The following is a 23,960-nucleotide window of genomic DNA, read 5'->3' as shown; positions in this document are numbered from 1 at the left end:
ATGCATTACTTTACCCGTTACATGAAAAAAGTAACCTGTTTACGTAATGCACGTTACTTGTAATGCGTTACACCCAACACTGCTCGTTTCATATGAGATTGAAAACCCCTGATCTCTAGTTTTTCCACAGACACGCAAAGTTCAACTTGTATGAAGGTCTTCTCTGCCTGCTGATCGACCAGAAGCAAACTCAATTGTGTTTGCAATAATTGAAGCTGTATTATATTTTTTGTATAGTTTTAACATGATTTTATATAATTTTATTCAGTGGTTTGTTAAATACACACAGTAGTGTTATTACAGTATTATGTTTAATACAGTATCTCTTCAGCCAAAACCAAAAACACATACTGTCAGATCTCTTTGAAAAATGTGTAAAAAAAAGTTCAAATCTTGTTTTTCATGCCCTAAGAGCAATAAACACATCCTGAGGGAGGTTTTCATAATTCATGCATGAAAGGTATAACACACACATATGTAACTCATAGACATATTTTCATTTACTTCACAAATAATGAAAGATAAATAACAAACAAGGATTCTAGTTTTAAACAAAACATGGTAGTGCTGGTTTTGAAAAACCATGTGAAATCATAAATAAAAACAATAAAAGATAATAATTATTCTCTAGTTCATTTTTTACGGAAAGTAAACAAAATGCTGTAGTAATTATTGTATGGTTGCCATGGGGACTTTTGTTCCTAGGACAGAATCATAGACTGTGGACAGAATTCGCCTCGCGTTTACTCGGTGGGCGTGTTGACGCGCTGACGTCACCGTCACGTGCCTGAGCGGTAGGAAGTGACTGTTTCTAAGAAAGTAAACGAACGGATTGACGATGAGTTCAATAATCCCAGAAACACAGAGGTAATACAGTTTTTATTTGTATTCATGCGAAATTTGTACATGAATCTACGATACTGATCGCTGTATTCGTAATGGAAGCGTAAATCGTTTGACAGATGATTTAACAATGATCAGCTCCATCCATCTCTTACACATTATTGCTTTCTCTGTGTGTTGATGATCTGCAGCATTAAAGCGGCCGTGATTCACATCAACTCCATCGACAGCAGCAAGTTTTCCAGACTTCTGTCTCGGATTCTGCAGAAGCTGCACCTGAAGGTCTGTGATTCAGAAGCTTCAGGTGTGTGTGTGTGTGTGTGTGTGTGTGAGTGTGTGTGTGTGACTGAACAAGTGTGTGTGTGTGTCCGCAGGAGCGATCCTTCAGCGAGGAGGAGGAGGAGAAGCTACAGAGCGCTTTTTCAATGGAGAAACAGACTCTGCAGCTGCTGCTGGAAACCGTGTCCTTCATCCTCGAGCAGGTCGTTCACGCTTAAACTCACCATCACATCAAAACTACTGGAATGTTACAGTATTCCAACCATCCAATCAATTCCCTACAGACAAAATCAAGCCCCGCCCTACATTTGTTCTTGTTTGCAAACCCATTTCACTCGGATATATATGGCTTCTTTCCATACCATGAAATAAAAAATAAAAAAGGTAATTGCGACTTTTTTTCTCAGAATTGTGAGATATAAAGTCGAATTGTGTGATATAAAGTCGGATTTGTGAGATATAAAGTCAGAATTACGATATAAAGTCAGAATTGCGAGATATAAAGTCAGAATTGCGATATAAAGTCAGAATTGAGATATAAAGTCAGAATTGCGAGTTATAAAGTCAGAATTGCGAGATATAAAGTCAGAATTGCGAGATATAAAGTCAGAATTGCGAGTTATAAAGTCAGAATTGAGATATAAAGTCGGAATTGCGAGATATAAAGTCAGAATTGCGAGTTATAAAGTCAGAATTGCGAGATATAAAGTCAGAATTGCGAGTTATAAAGTCAGAATTGCGAGTTATAAAGTCAGAATTGAGATATAAAGTCAGAATTGAGATATAAAGTCGGAATTGCGAGATATAAAGTCGGAATTGCGAGATATAAAGTCAGACTTGCGATATAAAGTCAGAATTGAGATATAAAGTCGGAATTGCGAGATATAAAGTCAGAATTGCGAGTTATAAAGTCAGAATTGCGAGTTATAAAGTCAGAATTGCGAGTTATAAAGTCAGAATTGCGAGATATAAAGTCAGAATTGCGAGTTATAAAGTCAGAATTGAGATATAAAGTCGAATTGCGAGATATAAAGTCGGAATTGCGAGATATAAAGTCAGAATTGCGAGATATAAAGTCAGAATTGCGATATAAAGTCAGAATTGCGAGATATAAAGTCAGAATTGCGAGATATAAAGTCAGAATTGCGAGATATAAAGTCAGAATTGCGAGATATAAAGTCAGAATTGCGAGATATAAAGTCAGAATTGCGATTTATAAAGTCAGAATTGCGAGTTATAAAGTCAGAATTGAGTTATAAAGTCAGAATTGCGAGATATAAAGTCAGAATTGAGTTATAAAGTCAGAATTGAGATATAAAATCGGAATTGCGAGATATAAAGTCAGAATTGCGAGATATAAAGTCAGAATTGCGAGATATAAAGTCAGAATTGCGAGATATAAAGTCAGAATTGCGAGTTATAAAGTCAGAATTGAGTTATAAAGTCAGAATTGAGATATAAAATCGGAATTGCGAGATATAAAGTCAGAATTGCGAGACATAAAGTCAGAATTGCGAGATATAAAGTCAGATTTGCGAGTTATAAAGTCAGAATTGCGAGATATAAAGTCAGAATTGCGATATAAAGTCAGAATTGCGAGATATAAAGTCAGAATTGCGATATAAAGTCAGAATTGCGATATAAAGTCAGAATTGCGACATATAAAGTCAGAATTGAGTTATAAAGTCAGAATTGCAAGATATAAAGTCGGAATTGCAAGTTATAAAGTCAGAATTGAGATATAAAGTCGGAATTGCGAGATATAAAGTCGGAATTGCGAATTTTTATCTTGCAATTCTGAGAAAAAAAGTTAGAATTGCGAGATATCAAAATTGTGTGATCAAAAACAATTGCGTAAAAAAAGTCAGAATTGCGAGATATAAAGTCAGAATTGCGAGTTATAAAGTCAGAATTGAGATATAAAGTCGGAATTGCGAGATATAAAGTCAGAATTGCGAGTTATAAAGTCAGAATTGCGAGATATAAAGTCAGAATTGCGAGTTATAAAGTCAGAATTGCGAGTTATAAAGTCAGAATTGAGTTATAAAGTCGGAATTGCGAGATATAAAGTCAGAATTGCGAGTTATAAAGTCAGAATTGAGATATAAAGTCGAATTGCGAGATATAAAGTCGGAATTGCGAGATATAAAGTCAGAATTGCGAGATATAAAGTCAGAATTGCGATATAAAGTCAGAATTGCGAGATATAAAGTCAGAATTGCGAGATATAAAGTCAGAATTGCGAGTTATAAAGTCAGAATTGCGAGTTATAAAGTCAGAATTGAGTTATAAAGTCAGAATTGAGATATAAAATCGGAATTGCGAGATATAAAGTCAGAATTGCGAGATATAAAGTCAGAATTGCGAGATATAAAATCAGAATTGCGAGATATAAAGTCAGAATTGCGAGATATAAAGTCAGAATTGCGAGATATAAAGTCATAATTGCGATATAAAGTCAGAATTGCGAGATATAAAGTCAGATTTGCGAGTTATAAAGTCAGAATTGCGAGTTATAAAGTCACAATTGAGTTATAAAGTCAGAATTGCGAGATATAAAGTCAGAATTGAGTTATAAAGTCAGAATTGCAAGATATAAAGTCGGAATTGCAAGTTATAAAGTCAGAATTGAGATATAAAGTCGGAATTGCGAGATATAAAGTCGGAATTGCGAATTTTTATCTTGCAATTCTGAGAAAAAAAGTTAGAATTGCGAGATATCAAAATTGCGTGATCAAAAACAATTGCGTAAAAAAAGTCAGAATTGTGAGATATAAAGTCGCAATTCCCTTTTTTAATTTTTTATTTAGTAGCGGAAACAAGCTTCCATAGATATTCCGCACAATAGAGAAGAAAAGATGAGTGCAACTTCATCTTTCATCTTCAAGTTTAAAGGTGCTGTAAATGATGTCATCAGTTCCAGCGTTTTAGACGCGCCCCTTTTTCTACAACCCCACCGCTTTGGTATAAACATGGTATTTTCAACTTTCTGTTTCAAGTGCTTCGAAGCTCCACTTGTCCCACTCTCAACTTTTGTTGGTTTCTTTATTCTCCTCTTTCTTCCTCTCATGATGTTTGACTTTGTGAGCCATTGTCTAACATTTTACACTCTCTGAACACACTTACAGCACCTTCTGAAATCATTTCTGCGTCGAACTGCAGAACATTATAGATTCTATAGGCTCGTTTGTGACTGTTGTTCCAGGCCGTGTATCACAGCGTTAAACCGGCGGCTCTCAAACAGCAGCTGGAAAACATCAGCGTTGCGTCTGAGAAAGCTGAAGTCTTCAGTCAGGTTTGGGCTTCAGCTGGTCCAGATGTGGTGGAGAAGATCAGACACGGGATATTTGCCCCAAAGAAGGTGAGTTCATGCACAGTTCGAGGGGTTCATGCAGTCAGATCAATAATATTACTGGATATATTAAAGGAGACCCATTTCACAAGATGTAATATAAGTCTCTGGTGTCTCCAGAATGTGTGTGTGAAGTTTTCCAGCTCAAAATCCCCCACAGATCATTTATTATAGCTTGTCAAATTTGCCCCTATTTGGGTGTGAGCAAAAACACACCATTTTTGTGTGTGTCCCTTTAAATGCAAATGAGCTGCTGCTCCCGCCCCCTTTCCAGAAGAGGATTAGTTCAGGTCCATTTGTTGTATCATGATTTTCATAATACATTACGCAATATAATCGGCCGTAACAGTTCGCCGTGTCTTCAGCTGGATCACGTGGGATGGCAGCTCAACCTGCAGATGGCCCGATCGGATCAGAGCCGTCTGAAAGCGCCGCACGCCGTGCTTAATCTGGGGCTCCGGACGGAAGACGACGCCGAGGTCTGTAACTTCAGTTCATCAGCTTTATTTCTACAGCGCTTTATACAACATTTGATTGTTTCAAAGCAGCTTCACAGAGACAAATCTGCTCAATTCTAACACTAGTTCTTGCCTTCATGCACACACATAAGACATAATAAAATGAAAGAATAAAATAATGAAAAAACTGCCTTTAATTGTTTTGGGAACATGCAGAAGCTCATGCATGTGAGTGTTTGTCTCTTTAAATGTGAGGCTGTTCGATCTGAGGGATTTGAGCTGCAAATCCTGCGGCCGTCACATGGTGGCGCTGTGGCTGCATGTGTGTTTCTCAGAGTCTAAAGCTTTGTGACTGAGTTCAAGGCTTCGGTTGACCATTTCAGAATCAAAACACTATGGCAAGCCGTTTTGACTTTTATTCATTCTCAGGATATGAATTCTTGATATCAACAATTCAATTTTCACTAGTTAAAATACTAATTTTTGATGTCAAGAATTAAAAACTAGAATTCTTGATATCTGTAATTGTATTTTCACTAGTGAAATGTCACCATAGGCTGCCATTCAAATTCAATTGTTGATATCAAGAATTGATTTCTTACTAGTCGAAATTCCAATTTCACATATCAGAAATACAATAAATCATAAAAATCGTAATTTTTGATATCAATAATTACATTGCTACTAGTAAAATGTTCATTTTTGATATCAATAATTCAGTCACTAGTTGAAATGTCAGTTCTTGATATCAAAAATTGAATTAGTACTAGTAAAAATGTAAATTTTTGATATCAATAATTTAATTTTCACTAGTGACAATGTTAGTTTCTCATATCATGAATGTGATTGTTACTAGTAAGAAAGCCATTTTTGATATCTGAAATTATATTGATTATTTTGATATCAAAATGAACATTTTTAATAGCAGCAATTCAATTGTTGATATCAAGAACTGACATTTCAACTAGTGACAATTGAATTCTTGATATCAAAAATGAACATTTTACTAGTAGCAAAGTAATTATTGATATCAAAAATTACGATTTTTATGATTTATTGTATTTCTGATATGTGAAATTGGAATTTTGACTAGTAAGAAATCAGTTCTTGATATCAACAATTGAATTTGAATGGCAGCCTATGGTGACATTTCACTAGTGAAAATACAATTACAGATATCAAGAATTCTAGTTTTTACTAGTGGAAATTCAAATGTTGATATCAAGAATTAACATTGTCACTAGTGGAAATGTAATTCCTGATATCAATAATTGAATTGTTGATATCAAGAATTCATATCCTGAGATGTGATTAAAAGTCAAAACGGCTTGCCATAAAACACTGAATGTTTTCCTTTAATAGCCATAGAATTATTTCAGCAGGCTGCGTTCTGTTTATCACTGTTATTATAAAGATGAAGTGTGTGAAATCATACTCTGTATGATATGATGCATTATAAAGCTATTCACAATCAGATGCATAACCTGAATATAAGATGCATTTATACTTCAGATCACAACTGTGGTTTGAATTGGATATGAAAAGATATAATTCATGACAGTGAGATTTGAATAGCTTGAAGTGAAGCGGATGATTGACGGGTTGAGATGCGGGTCGAGTAATTGATGTTGCTCTGTTGATGTGAGATGATAATGTGATGTTTGTTCCCATATTCTTCATGAAGCTGCTCCCAAGCCAACAAAAATATGATCTAAGGACGTTCAAAATGCCCAGATTTTAAATGTTATGTGAATGTTAGAGAAAAACAGCACTTTTAGCATGTGTGTGTGTGTGTGTGTGTGTGTGAACCTACAGAAGGAATGAATCTCTTCATTTGTCCATCAGCAGCTGGTGTTAATGTGTTTTCAGGAGCTGACGCTCCTGATTCTCCGTCAGCAGCAGATAAAGACAGTAATTAAGCATCATGTTTGACTGCTGAGCTCATTTCCTGTCATTTGTCTCGTAAGAGTTCTTCAGTGCGATGCTTTCTGTGATTTTGTCAGTGACTATATTAGATATTCTGTGCCTGTCGAAGCTTATTCTCAGCGGTGTTCAGTTCATTATGAGGTGACCTTTGATAACTTAAATGGATTTCCAGGGGTGTTTTAAGCTTTATGAGGGCAATTATTTCTATTCTTGTTAGATGTATGCATCATCTTTTATGTAAAATTCTTACATTTAATCAGTAAATTCAATTAGAATAATAAAACGTTATAGGCTGTTACCAAATCAAATAAAATTTATGATTTTTGCACTGCAGAAGCTGCATTTAGACTGCAATTACAATCCCGCTATGAGATTAATGTTTTAAAAATGAAATATTTTAAATATGAAACTAAAACCACCAGTAGGTGGCGGCAAATCCCTGTCTTAATGAATGAATCATAGAGTTCATTCAGGAATGAAGCAAGTGAATCATTGATTCGTTCACACTTCTGCTGAATATTGTGTGTATAAACTTCTATCTGTTGTATAAGATAATATCACATTTGCAGTCATGCTTTTATTCTGTATAATAATATTGCTTATTTATATCATCGAGAAATATGACAACAACTCACACTGAGGCATTTTTGCCCCCTTATATTGAGTTTCAGGGTCGTTGTAAATCATGTTTTTGCTTGTTTTGTTGCACATACTCGATCATTCTGAGATTATCTGAGGCTCTGCTCCTGATCCAGAGCTTGATGTCACATCTTTGTCTCTTCTGACTGGATCTGGCCGGAGTTCAGCGCGTGAGGCCCGCGTTAGGAACATCGGCATTCCAGGGGCAATGAAGCGCCTTTTTGTTCATGGCATGTTTGGTGGGAACGCTGGAGTTTGGTGGACAATGCCTTTCATCATCTTCTTCTTCATCACACATGTATGATGCATACGGTGGTTCATCATGTTTGAACTTTTGTGTCTGTTAATCCCACTGGATTCAGAGGCCGCAGTGAAGACCCAAGACTTGTGTGTGTGTGTGTGTGGGGATGCCGCAGGCGTCCGGAGGGGCGTCTAGGTGACCGTCCGCAGGCTTCGGACACTCTCAATAGACTCTCTCTGTCTCTCTTGTTCTGTTACAGTAATTCTGCCGTGTTGCTCTTTCATTACTGCACCGTCTTGTTTGTAATCAGCTTTATGTTTTACATCATCCTGCATTTGTCCCCGAGATCCGTTTATAATGTTAATGAGGTTTTTGTCGCGTTCCCCTCAGATCAGAACTGAAGAATCGGCCACAACACACAGGAAGTAGAATTGGAATGACAGGAAGTGTAGTTTTAAAATATTGCCATTGATTGGTTCCACTAACTTCTTTAGATTATTAAGATCACTGAAAAAAATGATGCTCTTACTTTGAGTTTTTGTCTTGTTTCTAGTTGAAATATCTTAAAGTTCTTAAATCAAGAAGCATTTTCTTGACAAGTAAAAATTATTTTCTTGTTTTCAGGAAAAATAAGTCAAAATTAAGTGAGTTTTTTCTTAAAAGAAGCAAAATAATCTTCAGTTTCGGATTAAGATTATTTTACTTTTTGACTTAAATTTGACAAGAAAATAATTTTTACTTGTCTAGAAAATGCTTCTTGATCTAAGAATTTTTAGATATTTGGACTGGAAACAAGACAGAAATTCTAGTATGTAAGAACAGCATTTTGGTTCTTTTAAAGGGTTAGTTCACCCAAAAATGAAAATTGTGTCATTTATTACTCACCCTAGTGTCGTTCCACACCCGTAAGACCTTCGTTCATTTTCAGAACACAAATTAAGATATTTTTGATAAAATCCGATGGCTCTGAGCAATGACAATATGTTTTTAGTACATTAATGGATCTTGAGAGAGGAAATGTCATTGCTCAGGCCTCACTGAGCCATCGTATTTCATCAAAAATATCTTACTTTGTGTTCTGAAGATGAACGAAGGTCTTACGGGTGTGGAACGACATGAGGGTGAGGAATTAATGACATTATTTTCATTTTTGGGTGAACTAACCCTTTAAGAGCTGATGACTGAAGGGTTCTTTGGGGAACCAGAAATGTTTTTTTTTATGTAAAACCCTCTTTTTGAACCTTTTATAGGACCCTATGATTCCCGCAATACAAAAAACAAAGAGGGAACCACAGAATTCAGTCATAAAAAAAGGAATTTTACAGTATAACACAGAATGTCATGACTTTGACTTTTTTATGACTATATTAAAGTAGGTCAGTATACTGAAATCTAGTGTTTGTGAATATTAAACTGCAAAAAGACTATTTAAATATGAATGAATGGCACAGACACACGGTTTCTTTTACCTCACACACACACTGAAGCCCGCGTGACGCTCACGGTGTCTGTCGCTCACTATATGAGGACCTGAATGTATGAACTTCATCTCCAGAGTCATTTCATGAACATTTCACCGTTTCATTTGAGAAAAACTATCATCATCATATCATAAACACACCGAAACTGGAAAGTCTTCACGGCAACCCGTCAAAATAAAAGTTTGTTTAACTTGAAGAAATTGTGACAAATATATTATTGTTGTACAGTAGAGAATAGCTACGTCTCAATGTAATAATAATACTAACACTAATACAAATAATAATAAATTCTGTTTTTAAGCAATAATCACAATTCTTCCATGTTTTAATTTTAATAGTAAAGCTCTGTTGTAGCACTTTGACAAAAAAGTGTTTGTCATATGATTGAAAGAGAAATTAAATTAATATCTTATGCCTTCATTTGATTGCCAGAAAAATTAAAAACCACAAAACTGAATTCTAAATAAAAACAAACAAACAAAAAAAAACATATATTTTTAAAAAGAATAAATTTAGTTGTTTTTATGATTTCAATTAATTAGACATGGCTTTTTGAAAAAATAAAATAAAACGGAATTTGAGAAAAAACACATTTCAAAGGGTCCTAAAAAAATTTAATCTTTGTTAAACTTTTAATAAATTGTATGAGTTTCATGATTTCAATTAATTAGACATGCTTTTTGATTACTAAAATTTAATTTAACCATTAAAATAAAGTCCAAAAAAATTTAAATCCAAAAAAATTAAAACGGAAAAATGGAATTTGGAGAAAAAATAAAATGGATTTCATAGGGCCCTAGCTTGATTTTTAAGAGTAAACGGTGAACTCTTGCTTTAGAAGATCAAAATTATTATTATTATTATTTTAACTTTGACTAGTATTGAAAGCAGTTTCGTTGTAGATGGCGATGCTGTCGAGTGTTTAGTCTCCAGCAGAATCACGTCTGACTCACACTGTGATGAAAGACTTCCGGTTTCTCTCCTAAACGTGTCTTTCTGAAGGTTCATGAGGCGTTTGCTGGAGAAACTGACCTTTTAGAGCAGAGTTTTGCTGTCGCTTAATGTTTTGAAGTGATGATCCTGATCAGTTTCGTATTGAGACAGTAACGACGAATTAAGCGATTGTTCTGCAGAAATGCATGAATGGTGTTTCATCTGCAGACTTCATCTGGTGGCGTCCCTCACAAATTTGTGTGAGATCAGGCGTGACTTTAACTCGTACTGAAGGCCTCAAAGTCTCATAACCCAGATGAAAATTCCTGCTGCTGATTCCTCTCTGTGTTTCTTTTCATCAGCTTTCAGGCAAATGTGCTTCTCTCATCAGCGCCGCCCGCTGAGCTCCTTCAATTATTAAAGCGCATCTGAATGTTTTGCTGGAGCTGTTTACCTGTTTATGCAGCCAGAAACGTGCGTCTTATATAATTCAAACCATCAGGGACGTTCAGCCGGTCTATTCTTGGCTCTGTGAGGTCCGTAAAATCATCTTCAGTCCTGGATTTCAGGTCGTGTGACACGTTAGAATCTCCTCATTTAGTGCTCATGTGAAACTATAACTATAAAAATGAAACTATAAGCAGTCTGAGTTGTGTGTGAGAAAGCGTCTCGTCCTCTTCTCAGACGTCAGCTGGAGTGTGTTCGGTGCGTTCACAAGTGTGTCTCGTGAATGATTCATACGTGTTCAGACCTGTGCGGTTCATATATGGCGTCTGCGACATGCGATGGCCCAGTTTCACATGATCGTCTCGGCCTGTAGGACCGCAGCTCTTACTGTAAGCATCAGAAGCAGTAAACAGCATCATGAGTCCCTCTGAGAGTCTTATTAGAGCCCATTCTGTGGAGTCTCGTCTGCTAATGATGATCACGTGTTTAATGAGGGCTCGGCACTGCAATCATTTGAAGTTTCGCTGACCAGTTCTGATATTCTGTGAGTCAATAAACTATTTTTAATCTGGAAGATAAAGTTCTAAACCCAGGTGCTTCACATATAGAACCTTTTTGGCATAAACAGATCTTTAAATGGGCCCTATAATGTCAATTTCACAAGATGTAATATCAGTCTCTGATGTCTCCAGAATGTGTGTGTGAAGTTTCAGCTCAAAATCCCTCACAGATCATTTATTATAGCTTGTCAAATTTGCCCCTATTTGGGTGTGAGCAAAAACACGCAGTTTTTGTGTGTGTCCTTTTAAATGCAAATGAGCTGCTGCTCCCGCCCCCTTTCCAGAAGAGGCGGAGCTTTAACAGCTCAACAACAACAAAGCTAGAGAATCTCACGCACAACACACTAACTAAAGTTAAAAAAGTTAAATCATAATCAAGGACCCCTTTAAAATGGAGTCAAGAACCCTGGAGTTCTGACTTTATATCTCGCAATTCCGACTTTATATCTCACAATTCCGACTTTATATCTCACAATTCCGACTTTATATCACGCAATTCTGACTTTATATCTCGCAATTCTGACTTTATATCACAATTCTGACTTTATATCTCGCAATTCCGACTTTATATCTCGCAATTCTGACTTTATATCTCGCAATTCTGACTTTATATCTCACAATTCCTACTTTATAACTCGCAATTCCGACTTTATATCTTGCAATTTCGACTTTATATCTCGCAATTCTGACTTTATATCTCGCAATTCTGACTTTATAACTCGCAATTCCGACTTTATATCTTGCAATTTCGACTTTATATCTCGCAATTCTGACTTTATATCTTGCAATTTTGACTTTATATCTCACAATTCTGACTTTATAACTCGCAATTCCGACTTTATATCTTGCAATTTCGACTTTATATCTCGCAATTCTGACTTTATATCTTGCAATTTTGACTTTATATCTCGCAATTCTGACTTTATATCTCGCAATTCTGACTTTATATCTCACAATTCTGACTTTATAACTCGCAATTCTGACTTTATATCTCGCAATTCTGACTTTATATCTCGCAATTCTGACTTTATATCTCACAATTCCGACTTTATATCACGCAATTCTGACTTTATATCTCGCAATTCTGACTTTATATCACAATTCTGACTTTATATCTCGCAATTCCGACTTTATATCTCACAATTCCTACTTTATAACTCGCAATTCCGACTTTATATCTTGCAATTTCGACTTTATATCTCGCAATTCTGACTTTATATCTCGCAATTCTGACTTTATAACTCGCAATTCCGACTTTATATCTTGCAATTTCGACTTTATATCTTGCAATTTTGACTTTATATCTCACAATTCTGACTTTATAACTCGCAATTCCGACTTTATATCTTGCAATTTCGACTTTATATCTCGCAATTCTGACTTTATATCTTGCAATTTTGACTTTATATCTCGCAATTCTGACTTTATATCTCACAATTCTGACTTTATAACTCGCAATTCTGACTTTATATCTCGCAATTCTGACTTTATATCTCGCAATTCTGACTTTATATCTCACAATTCCGACTTTATATCACGCAATTCTGACTTTATATCTCGCAATTCTGACTTTATATCACAATTCTGACTTTATATCTCGCAATTCCGACTTTATATCTCACAATTCCTACTTTATAACTCGCAATTCCGACTTTATATCTTGCAATTTCGACTTTATATCTCGCAATTCTGACTTTATATCTCACAATTCCGACTTTATATCACGCAATTCTGACTTTATATCTCGCAATTCTGACTTTATATCACAATTCTGACTTTATATCTCGCAATTCCGACTTTATATCTCACAATTCCTACTTTATAACTCGCAATTCCGACTTTATATCTTGCAATTTCGACTTTATATCTCGCAATTCTGACTTTATATCTCGCAATTCTGACTTTATAACTCGCAATTCCGACTTTATATCTTGCAATTTCGACTTTATATCTTGCAATTTTGACTTTATATCTCACAATTCTGACTTTATAACTCGCAATTCCGACTTTATATCTTGCAATTTCGACTTTATATCTCGCAATTCTGACTTTATATCTTGCAATTTTGACTTTATATCTCGCAATTCTGACTTTATATCTCGCAATTCTGACTTTATATCTCACAATTCTGACTTTATAACTCGCAATTCTGACTTTATATCTCGCAATTCTGACTTTATATCTCGCAATTCTGACTTTATATCTCGCAATTCTGACTTTATATCTCGCAATTCTGACTTTATAACTCGCAATTCTGACTTTATATCTCGCAATTCTGACTTTATATCTCGCAATTCCGACTTTATATCTCGCAATTCCGACTTTATATCACAATTCTGACTTTATATCTCACAATTCTGACTTTATAACTCGCAATTCTGACTTTATATCTCGCAATTCTGACTTTATAACTCGCAATTCCGACTTTATATCTTGCAATTTCGACTTTATATCTCGCAATTCTGACTTTATATCTTGCAATTCCGACTTTATATCTTGCAATTTCGACTTTATATCTCGCAATTCTGACTTTATATCTTGCAATTTTGACTTTATATCTCGCAATTCTGACTTTATATCTCGCAATTCTGACTTTATATCTCACAATTCTGACTTTATAACTCGCAATTCTGACTTTATATCTCGCAATTCCGACTTTATATCTCGCAATTCCGACTTTATATCTCGCAATTTCGACTTTATATCACAATTCTGACTTTATATCTCACAATTCTGACTTTATAACTCGCAATTCTGACTTTATATCTCGCAATTCTGACTTTATATCTTGCAATTCCGACTTTATATCACAATTCTGACTTTATATCTCGCAATTCTGACTTTATATCTCGCAATTCTGACTTTATAACTCGCAATTCTGACTTTATAACTCGCAATTCTGACTTTATATCTCGCAATTCTGACTTTATATCTCGCAATTCTGACTTTATATCTCGCAATTCTGACTTTATATCTCGCAATTCTGACTTTATATCTCGCAATTCTGACTTTATATTTTGCAATTCTGACTTTATATCTCGCAATTCTGACTTTATATCTCACAATTCTGACTTTATATCTCGCAATTCTGACTTTATATCACAATTCTGACTTTATATCTCGCAATTCTGACTTTATATCTCGCAATTCTGACTTTATATCACAATTCTGACTTTATATCTCGCAATTCTGACTTTATAACTCGCAATTCTGACTTTATAACTCGCAATTCTGACTTTATATCTTGCAATTCCGACTTTATATCACAATTCTGACTTTATATCTCGCAATTCTGACTTTATATCTCGCAATTCTGACTTTATATCTTGCAATTCCGACTTTATATCACAATTCTGACTTTATATCTCGCAATTCTGACGTTATATCTCGCAATTCTGACGTTATATCTCGCAATTCCGACTTTATATCTCGCAATTCCGACTTTATAACTCGCAATTCTGACTTTATAACTCGCAATTCCGACTTTATATCTCGCAATTTCGACTTTATATCTCGCAATTCCGACTTTATAACTCGCAATTCCGACTTTATATCTTGCAATTTCGACTTTATATCTCGCAATTCTGACTTTATATTTCGCAATTTTGACTTCATATCTCGCAATTCTGACTTTATATCTCGCAATTCTGACTTTATAACTCGCAATTCCGACTTTATATCTCGCAATTTCGACTTTATAACTCGCAATTCTGACTTTATAACTCGCAATTCTGACTTTATATCTCGCAATTCTGACTTTATATCTCGCAATTCTGACTTTATATCTCGCAATTCCGACTTTATATCTCGCAATTTCGACTTTATATCACAATTCTGACTTTATATCTCGCAATTCTGACTTTATAACTCGCAATTCTGACTTTATATCTCGCAATTCTGACTTTATATCTCGCAATTCCGACTTTATATCAGAATTCTGACTTTATATCTCGCAATTCTGACTTTATATCTTGCAATTCCGACTTTATATCACAATTCTGACTTTATATCACAATTCTGACTTTATATCTTGCAATTCTGACTTTATATCTCGCAATTCTGACGTTATATCTCACAATTCTGACTTTATATCTCGCAATTCTGACTTTATATCTCGCAATTCTGACTTTATAACTCGCAATTCTGACTTTATAACTCGCAATTCTGACTTTATATCTCGCAATTCTGACTTTATATCTCGCAATTCTGACTTTATATCTCGCAATTCTGACTTTATATCTCGCAATTCTGACTTTATATCTCGCAATTCTGACTTTATATCTCGCAATTCTGACTTTATATTTTGCAATTCTGACTTTATATCTCGCAATTCTGACTTTATATCTCACAATTCTGACTTTATATCTCGCAATTCTGACTTTATATCTCGCAATTCTGACTTTATATCACAATTCTGACTTTATATCTCGCAATTCTGACTTTATAACTCGCAATTCTGACTTTATAACTCGCAATTCTGACTTTATATCTTGCAATTCCGACTTTATATCACAATTCTGACTTTATATCTCGCAATTCTGACTTTATATCTTGCAATTCTGACTTTATATCTCGCAATTCCGACTTTATATCTTGCAATTGCATGTTATAGTAAGAATTGTGAGATAAAAAGTCACAATTACCTTTTTAATTTTTTTTTATTTAGTGGAGCAAACGAGCCTCCATAGATAAATCCTCCCCTCCGCTGCATAATTAAAGCTGCGACCATTGAATGCATGAAGTGCCCGACATTCCACACTTCCTTTCTTCGGTTAATGAAGTGCATCATCCGGGTGTTTGAAATGCACCTTTTCTTGTTGGAATTTTCAGTGTGAAACACTAAACACACTATTTATACTACAGAATGGAATAGTGCACAAGGATTTTTTAAAAACACTTATTTATTGAATAAAACCAAACCAGACGCATATATTAATGATGCATGTTGAGATGTTTGAGATGTCACGTCATGTGAACGTCTCAAGTCTCACGTCATATTTCAGCAGGGTTTGTATTGAAGCTTTAGGACGAGGCCTCAAGGTAAAGCCTCTCAAAGACGCCTCTATAGTGGGACAATCCCAGTCTTTGTGGCGCAGCGTTCTTGCATACTGTACGGCGGCGCAGTGGGACGAGCGTGTGAAAATCCGCTCTGGCCCCCTTCCATTCATCCCGCTTTAGAGACACAAGAACCTCAATAGAACAATGAGGCCTTTTCCCCTCGACGGCTCACAAACAAAACAGAGCGGCGTGAATCCAGAGCGCTGGTGTCGTCGTCGCTCGCTCTGACCGGCACGTCAACCTGACGCTGTGTGTTCTTATTTAGTCAAAACAGAGGATGTGGTTTATTCTAATACAGGAAGCGCGGGCTGTCCCGTTCACCGCATCTTTACTAAACAAATGAGAAGCTGCAGGACTTCAACACCCGCTACAACCCATCCAGAAAAACCACAGGGAATTCATACGTGAGAAATTTAATATGTGTCTCCAGAGTCATGAAGACACTCTAAGGCATTTTTATTTTATATATTATTCTGCATTAATGACTCTGTTATTTATCAAAACATAAACACATGTGAATTAAAAACTGGGTCTCATTCAGTTTACAGAATTGGTTGAAATTATTTTTCCACAAATTTTGTTTGATGCAAATTGCATAATATCCAAGGTACACATTTCTAGTAATTGTGCAGTTAATTCTCATATTGTATTTTCAGAAAGTTTTGAATATTTTTCCTATTTTCAAATTTGTCACGACCGAAACACAATAATAAATAATTTAATAAGAAGGGTCACATTGACCTATTGAGATTTTGTTTACATCTTCTTTGTTGTAAATATATTTTTTGCTATTTTTAAAGAAAGTTTTCACAGGTAAATCAATAACAATTACAATTTTAACAATATTTCAAGTGCAATTTATGAGATTTGTTGTATTTTGAATCCAATCTTTCATTGTAAAAGTCATAAAGTTTATCAAACTGATTTCAAAGTGAAGGATTCGTTAGTTTGAATAAAAACTATAATAACACCTGAGTTGATCATTCAATATTCTTTATTTTAAACAAAACATCCCATTGGTAGTGACCACATCACATGACACAATTTAACTCGCATACTAAAACACTAATGATTTGCATAACTGTACTAAAATTGTTTATTTCCCTCAAATAAATGATTTTGTGTTCCTGTTGTCACTACCAAAACAATGATGACATGTTTCGATCATGACTGTTTCGGTAGTGACAATTTTCGACACTTTTGAGCCGCTCAAAGATGATAATCTGAACAGTTGAACACACATCAAAACTACATTTTATGGAATACCATCAAAAAAAGTTTGCTTAATTGCAGAAAAAGGTGTTTGTTAGTGACGTTCTTAAAGTTCCTCACAGATTTTCAGGCTTCTGAACACATTCAACTCAGAATGATGATCTATCTGCTGTGAAAGAGAGGAGGAACACAGGAATATTGCCTGATAAGAAATGTAGAAGTGTGATAAAATCAGACTCAGTGACTCAAACACACACTGTTTCGGTAGTGATGTGAAAATGCTGAACACATTTTTTACATAAAGTTTCATTATTTAAAAATTTATTTAACTTCACTTAAATAAAAAAAAAAAAATCTAATAAATTTTTTCCATTGTTGTTTTTAAAAAATAATTTCAATATCATTTTCACAAGTTGAAATTTAGGGGTCAGGGTTCGGGACAGACACCTCCCAATTGAAATTACCCAATAAATGATGATTTTATATATGTTAATCTTACTGATATTTTAAATATTATTGTGGGATTCAATAGACAATAGAAGAATCTTAATAAACATCTAAGATTTGAATACTTAAATGTGTTTTTTAGTTGTGGGACAGCAGTTTGCACCAATTCTGTAGAATGGCCCTCATATGCAGAGAGAACTCACGAAAAATTTCCATCTAATTCAAACATGAATTTGTCCTTAACCTCATTCTAATGATTTGGAGTATTGTACATGAGTGCTCATTTGCATAAAACACACCCAAAACATGCCCATATAAGGGTTTCCCTCACAAGCTTTCCTTTACAGCCAGTGTCAGAATTCATCAGTTTCTGCTGTGTAGAACAGAAGAAAGAGTCATTTCAATGTTGATTCAGTGCAGTTTGTTCTTATCTGGTAGTGTCAGTGGAGTCAAATCAATATGTTGAATAATCATTTGTTGGTGTAAAGTGTTTGTACGCAGGGTTAGTGAGTGAAACCCACTGATTCGAGTAGAAATGACTCCGAACACAAACATGAGCTGTCAGATGATGATTCATTATTCAGGAATATTTGACCTCTGAATGTTCCAGTCAGGATCAAACGGAGAAACAGATGCGCCTCAGAGTTTGTTATTGTTTCTGTCAGTGTTTGTTCCTCATTGTTTCAGACTGAATGAGAGGACATTAAAGATTAGATGTTTTATGGGTTTATTTATCATTATGTGTGGTTTATGAATTATGTCTGAATGTCTTTGTGCAATGAAATAAAGACAAACTGAAGTGAGGTCATGTGTGCTCATATTTGTCATCTTAATCTGCCATATGCTCGAATTTCTTCATAAAGCGCTTCAGAGCTAAAAATACTTCAGTGAGGGTTTACAGACGTGTGTGTCGGGTATCTGATCCAGACAGATTCATTGTGCTGTGTTGAGAGTTTCACTGATGGAGATTCAGTTTGTGTGAAGAGCTTTTCTGTGTCGATCTCTGAATCAGAATCAGCATGCGTGTTTCATTGGTGTGTGTGTGTGTGTCAGCAATCGTCCCAGAGCTGTGATTCTCCCGTCAGCTTTGAAAGCATGCAGGAGCCATTAGCTTTAGCCTAGATACGTCAAAACACTTACTGAAACTGAGGCTGAAATTAACCCTTGATTCCTGACACACATTTGCTTTCATCCCGTGTGTGTATGAACACTCATGCTCTCTCACACACACACACACGATCCTGCTGTGGATGTTCTTCACCTGTAATGATATATTGAATCTATTGAATCACATGGATCTTCTCTTTCTCTGGTGTTTTTGTTCCTGTTCTTCAGCTCTGCTTTTGTCCAGGATGTCCTACATATTAGCCGTGTCTCCAGCGGCTCTGCTAAAGATAACGCTTCCCCTTTTACTCTTAATTATGGATGATAATGTTGTGTCTAATTAATGTCTTTGCCATTAATGTGGGCTGACGGGTTCCTGCCCAACAAACTCTGCTGAACACACACGGACTTCTGTGTGTATGTGTGTGTATATATATATGTTTTCATTACATATTCATTATTCATATTCATTACATTCACCCCCTTTGAAAAGTAACATTTTAAACAATATCTCAATGAACACAAACAATTTCCAAAATGTTGACAACTGCAAAAAATGCTGTTCTTACTTAGAATTTTTGTCTTGTTTCCAGTCTAAATATCTAAAAATTCTAAGATCAAGAAGCATTTTCTTGACAAGTAAAAATTATTTTCTTGTTTTTAGGAAAAAAAAAACAAAAAAAACGTCAAAATTAAGTGATTTTTTTTTCTTTAACACAAGCAAAATAATCTTAATCCAAACTGAAAACAAGATTATATAGCTTATTTTTGGTTTGAAATAAGATTATTTTGCTTGTTTTAAGGAAAAACTCACTTAATTTTGAGTTATTTTTCCTGAAAACAAGAAAAAAAATTTACTTGTCAAGAAAATGCTTCTTGATTTAAGAACTTTAAGATATTTTGACTAGAAACAAGACAACATATATATAACATCTATTTAACTTATAACATGTAAGTAAGGTTAATAATATAACTTTCAGTTTTACTCAAAATAGGGTGATGCAAAAATTAGTACACCGCACTGAAAGTCTCTGGAGCAAAGCTAAATATTAGACTACAAATGTCTAATTTAACAAGAATTCAACCACAGGTGAGTGTAATAATTCATTACACAGGTGTCCATCAGACAGTTGACTATAAAAGGGTGTTAAAAACCCATTTCTTACTGTCAGCAATGGCACCACATGGAAGAGAAATATCACATGAGCTAAGAAAGAAAATCATTTCTTTACACCAGAAAGGTGAAGGCTACAAGAAGATACTTATCAGTCAGAATACTGTAGCAAAAGTGGTACAAAAGTTTAAAAAAGATGGAACTGCAACCATCTCACAGAGACGTCCAGGTCGTCCACGGAAGTTAACACCTCGACAGTAGAAAGAAAATCGGCATGCAAGTTCACTGTAGTTATCTAAAGAAGTAGAAAGCCAAACTGGGGTGACTATTTCCCGTGACACAATACGGCGTACACATGGGTGCCGTCCACGAAAGAAGCCTCTCCTAAAGCCCAGGCACCAAAAAAGCCCGCCTAGAGTTTGCCAGGGCCCATTCTGACAAAGATGAAGACTACTGGGACTCTATACTCTGGAGTGATATTCTAGTGATAACAGCACTCATTCCTTTTCACCATTCGTATCACCCCGCTGGAAGCGACTGTAACGGCGGCCGAGCGAATCCACCGTATTTTTACAAACACTACACTTGTTGTACTATGAACTGTAGTTTTAAGAGTTCTTTAGGTAATAATGTAGTTTTTTAGACCTAAAATATGTGATTCATGTTTAATCATAGTGCCTATTTTACAATTTGTTTGGACGTTTTCGGAGATGTGAGCTCCAGGCCGTCAGTGGTCGTTCAGTGCTCGAGTACCCGCTGAGAACAGCTTCATCTCAGCCAGTGCTTCGGGGATTTGCCGCTGGCAATGCTTATGGTGGTTAAACATGAGATATAATTAATTTTGGGTACATAAAATGGGTAATCTTTGGTTTTATTAATCTATTACTTGTTCCTGAGCAAATCATATTGCACTCTGTTAAATTTAATAATTTAATATTAAGGCTATATTTAACTTAAATTTAATAATTTAATATTAAGGCTATAATTAACTTAAATTTAATAATTTAATATTAAGGCTATATTTAACTTAATTATTTAACTTAAATTTAATAATTTAATATTAATGCTATATTTAACTTAAATTTAATAATTTAATATTAAGGCTATATTTAACTTAATTATTTAACTTAAATTTAATAATTTAATACTAAGGCTATATTTAACTTAAATTTAATAATTTAATATTAATGCTATATTTAACCTAATTATTTAACTTAAATTTAATAATTTAATATTAAGGCTATATTTAACTTAAATGTAATAATTTAATATTAATGCTATATTTAACTTAATTATTTAACTTAAATGTAATAATTTAATATTAATGCTATATTTAACTTAATTGTAATAATTTAATATTAAGGCTATATTTAACTTAAATGTAATAATTTAATATTAATGCTATATTTAACTTAATTATTTAACTTAAATTTAATAATTTAATATTAATGCTATATTTAACTTAAATGTAATAATTTAATATTAAGGCTATATTTAACTTAATTATTTAACTTAAATTTAATAATTTAATATTAAGGCTATATTTAACTTAAATTTAATAATTTAATATTAATGCTATATTTAACTTAAATGTAATAATTTAATATTAATGCTATATTTAACTTAATTATTTAAGTTAAATTTAATAATTTAATAATTTAATATTAAGGCTATATTTAACTTAATTATTTAACTTAAATTTAATAATTTAATATTAAGGCTATATTTAACTTAAATGTAATAATTTAATATTATTGCTATGTTTAACTTAATTATTTAACTTAAATGTAATAATGTAATATTAATGCTTTATTTATTAGAGAGAAGAAGTCAAGCAACAAGAGGATCTACATACTGTAAGTGTTTTTGTGTTGTTTCTAGTTTGATTTTACTTCTGTGTTGTTGCTAGGAAGTTTGTTTACTGTATTCACGTGGCAAGTCGTGTTTGATCCGATCAGTAAGGCGTGACCAAAACCAGCTTTTAGTACTTAAACAGTTGGCTATTGTTGTAAATTTAAATATTATTGTTGAATAAATATTATTTTATTGAAATAATATGTTGTATTTTGTATTGAGAAAGGGTCCATTAGTGCGTAATTAAAGTTACATTAATACGCCATTAGATGGCGGCAAACTTTACGAGTGAATGAGTCAGTCGCAAGAGACTTTTAAATTGAAAGGGACTTTTGTAAATAAAGGATGTTGTTGTAGCACTGTATGTAATTCCTGTAAAAACTGTAAAAATCCTCAGCAGACATTCAAACTGATTTTTATGGACATCGATCTTAATAATAAATGTTATATCAGTCTCTCTCTCTCTCTCTAATACTGTACAAAATACAGTGAGTTTTTAGAATTAGTAACGGAGGTTTGGTCAAACTGTCCACTTGAGATTTGAATCCATGGCGGAAGGAAGTAGTTCCTCACAAAAGATGGTTTTTAAAGACACAGTGTTGTTGTTTCTTATTTATTTACACACTCGTGCCATCAAACTGTTGTATAAACGCAATATTACACTTGTAGCCATGCAATACGGCTGTATATTAGCACTCTGATTACCTACGGCCGAACCACAGCCGTGCTGATATACAGCCATATCGCACGGCTAGGAGTGCTCATATATACTGTACACACACACACACACACACGTTCTCATCAACACTATTGACCTACAGTAGAGGCAGGAATCAGGCGTGTGTCACGGATGTGCGGTGACGTGTTCTTCATTCGTGTGTTTCTTTCATTTCTACAGCGCTTTATACAGTACAGACCTTTTCAAAGCAGCTTCACAGTAATAAACACAATCAGTGTGTGTGTGTGTGTGTGTGTGTTCCTGCAGAATATCTCTGTCCTGTTTTTCTCTGCAGAATTTCTGAAAGCGAACAAAAGCTGTGTGTTTTATTTCAAGGTGTATTATTGATATATTTTATTGATATGATCATGAAACTTTCAGAAACGGGTCACATGTGCTCACAGTCACAGAGGGAAAGTGATTGTTTCGCTAATAATGGATGAGATGCTTTTATCCTGCAGCTGACGGGATGTTTCTTCTGTTTCAGCGTCTGCAGGATGTTTGTGTGGAATTCAACCATCAGGATCTGCTGGATTTCTACAATCAGGTCAGACCGAATCCCTCATGACTGCCGATCGTCGGCGTAACGCTCAGACGCTCATGTTCCACGTGTCTTACAGATGGAGAGGATACAGACGCAGCTGGACTCGCTCACGTGACGCTCCAGACGTTCAGTTTGTCTGATGGTTTCCTGGATGTGAAGAAGACTTCATGCTGATGTCGAGGTGATAATGAAGATGACTCAGATGACAGAATCACACGTCTGATGATGTTTCATTAAATAGGTTCATTTTGTTCTGAAGGTCCAGCGTCTGACTCTGCTTTTCTTCTGCTCAAGTGTGTCTTTGCTGAGTGATAATTGAGTGTTTGAGATCTGATGATGGTGGAGATCTCCTTCACATTATCTGAAGCTCATTCACACTAACAGGACAATGAGTGAGTTTCTCCATCAGCAGGTGGTTCTCTTCTCTTTAAGTGCACTCATTCTTCCCGAGTTACAGTTTCTCTCGTGTTGTGAAGCAGCGCCGCAGGGAAGCGTGTGACGCGCAGATCGCTGAACAGATGGCGAGACGCTCTGTGCTGCGAGACTCCAGCAGAGACCAGCAGAACACAGAACACAGAGTTCTGGAGAACCCAGCCGGATCACAGACGCATTTAGGGATGTTTGTAGGTTCATGTAGAGGCTGCAGCTGGAAGATGAAGGTCAAACACCGACACATGAAGTGTGTTTATACAGCATATTCAAACACTGCAATGCTGACCACAGTGTACAACACAATATAATATGATATAA

General features: G+C 34.8%; 1 protein-coding gene across 2 annotated transcripts; it reads left to right on the top strand.

Annotated features, from left to right (window-relative positions):
* Positions 1-778: 778 nt before the first annotated feature.
* On the top strand, positions 779-23,722 carry commd10 (COMM domain containing 10). Of its 2 annotated transcripts, XM_067393434.1 has the most exons (7): positions 779-867; positions 1,035-1,125; positions 1,218-1,325; positions 4,328-4,483; positions 4,840-4,953; positions 23,154-23,213; positions 23,287-23,722. In XM_067393434.1, exons 1-7 carry the CDS (start codon positions 839-841, stop codon positions 23,323-23,325), a joined length of 597 nt encoding a protein of 198 aa, XP_067249535.1. In that variant the 5' UTR covers positions 779-838; the 3' UTR covers positions 23,326-23,722. The 2 variants fall into 2 exon arrangements, with proteins under 2 accessions (XP_067249535.1, XP_067249537.1); XM_067393436.1 differs by lacking the exons at positions 23,154-23,213; positions 23,287-23,722 and adding an exon at positions 21,915-21,995.
* Positions 23,723-23,960: the final 238 nt, after the last annotated feature.

This window comes from Chanodichthys erythropterus, chromosome 9 (genome assembly GCF_024489055.1).
Source record: "Chanodichthys erythropterus isolate Z2021 chromosome 9, ASM2448905v1, whole genome shotgun sequence".
NCBI classification, from domain to species: domain Eukaryota; kingdom Metazoa; phylum Chordata; class Actinopteri; order Cypriniformes; family Xenocyprididae; genus Chanodichthys; species Chanodichthys erythropterus.
This window is presented reverse-complemented; position numbering and strand designations above follow the sequence as displayed.

Excerpts from the sequence above, each read along its gene's own strand:
- commd10 (XM_067393434.1), top strand. The coding sequence starts at position 839 with ATGAGTTCAATAATCCCAGAAACACAGAG. Across the intron at positions 868-1,034 it reads ATAATCCCAGAAACACAGAG|CATTAAAGCGGCCGTGATTC; the intron begins GTAATACAGTTT and ends GATGATCTGCAG. Across the intron at positions 1,326-4,327 it reads TGTCCTTCATCCTCGAGCAG|GCCGTGTATCACAGCGTTAA; the intron begins GTCGTTCACGCT and ends CTGTTGTTCCAG.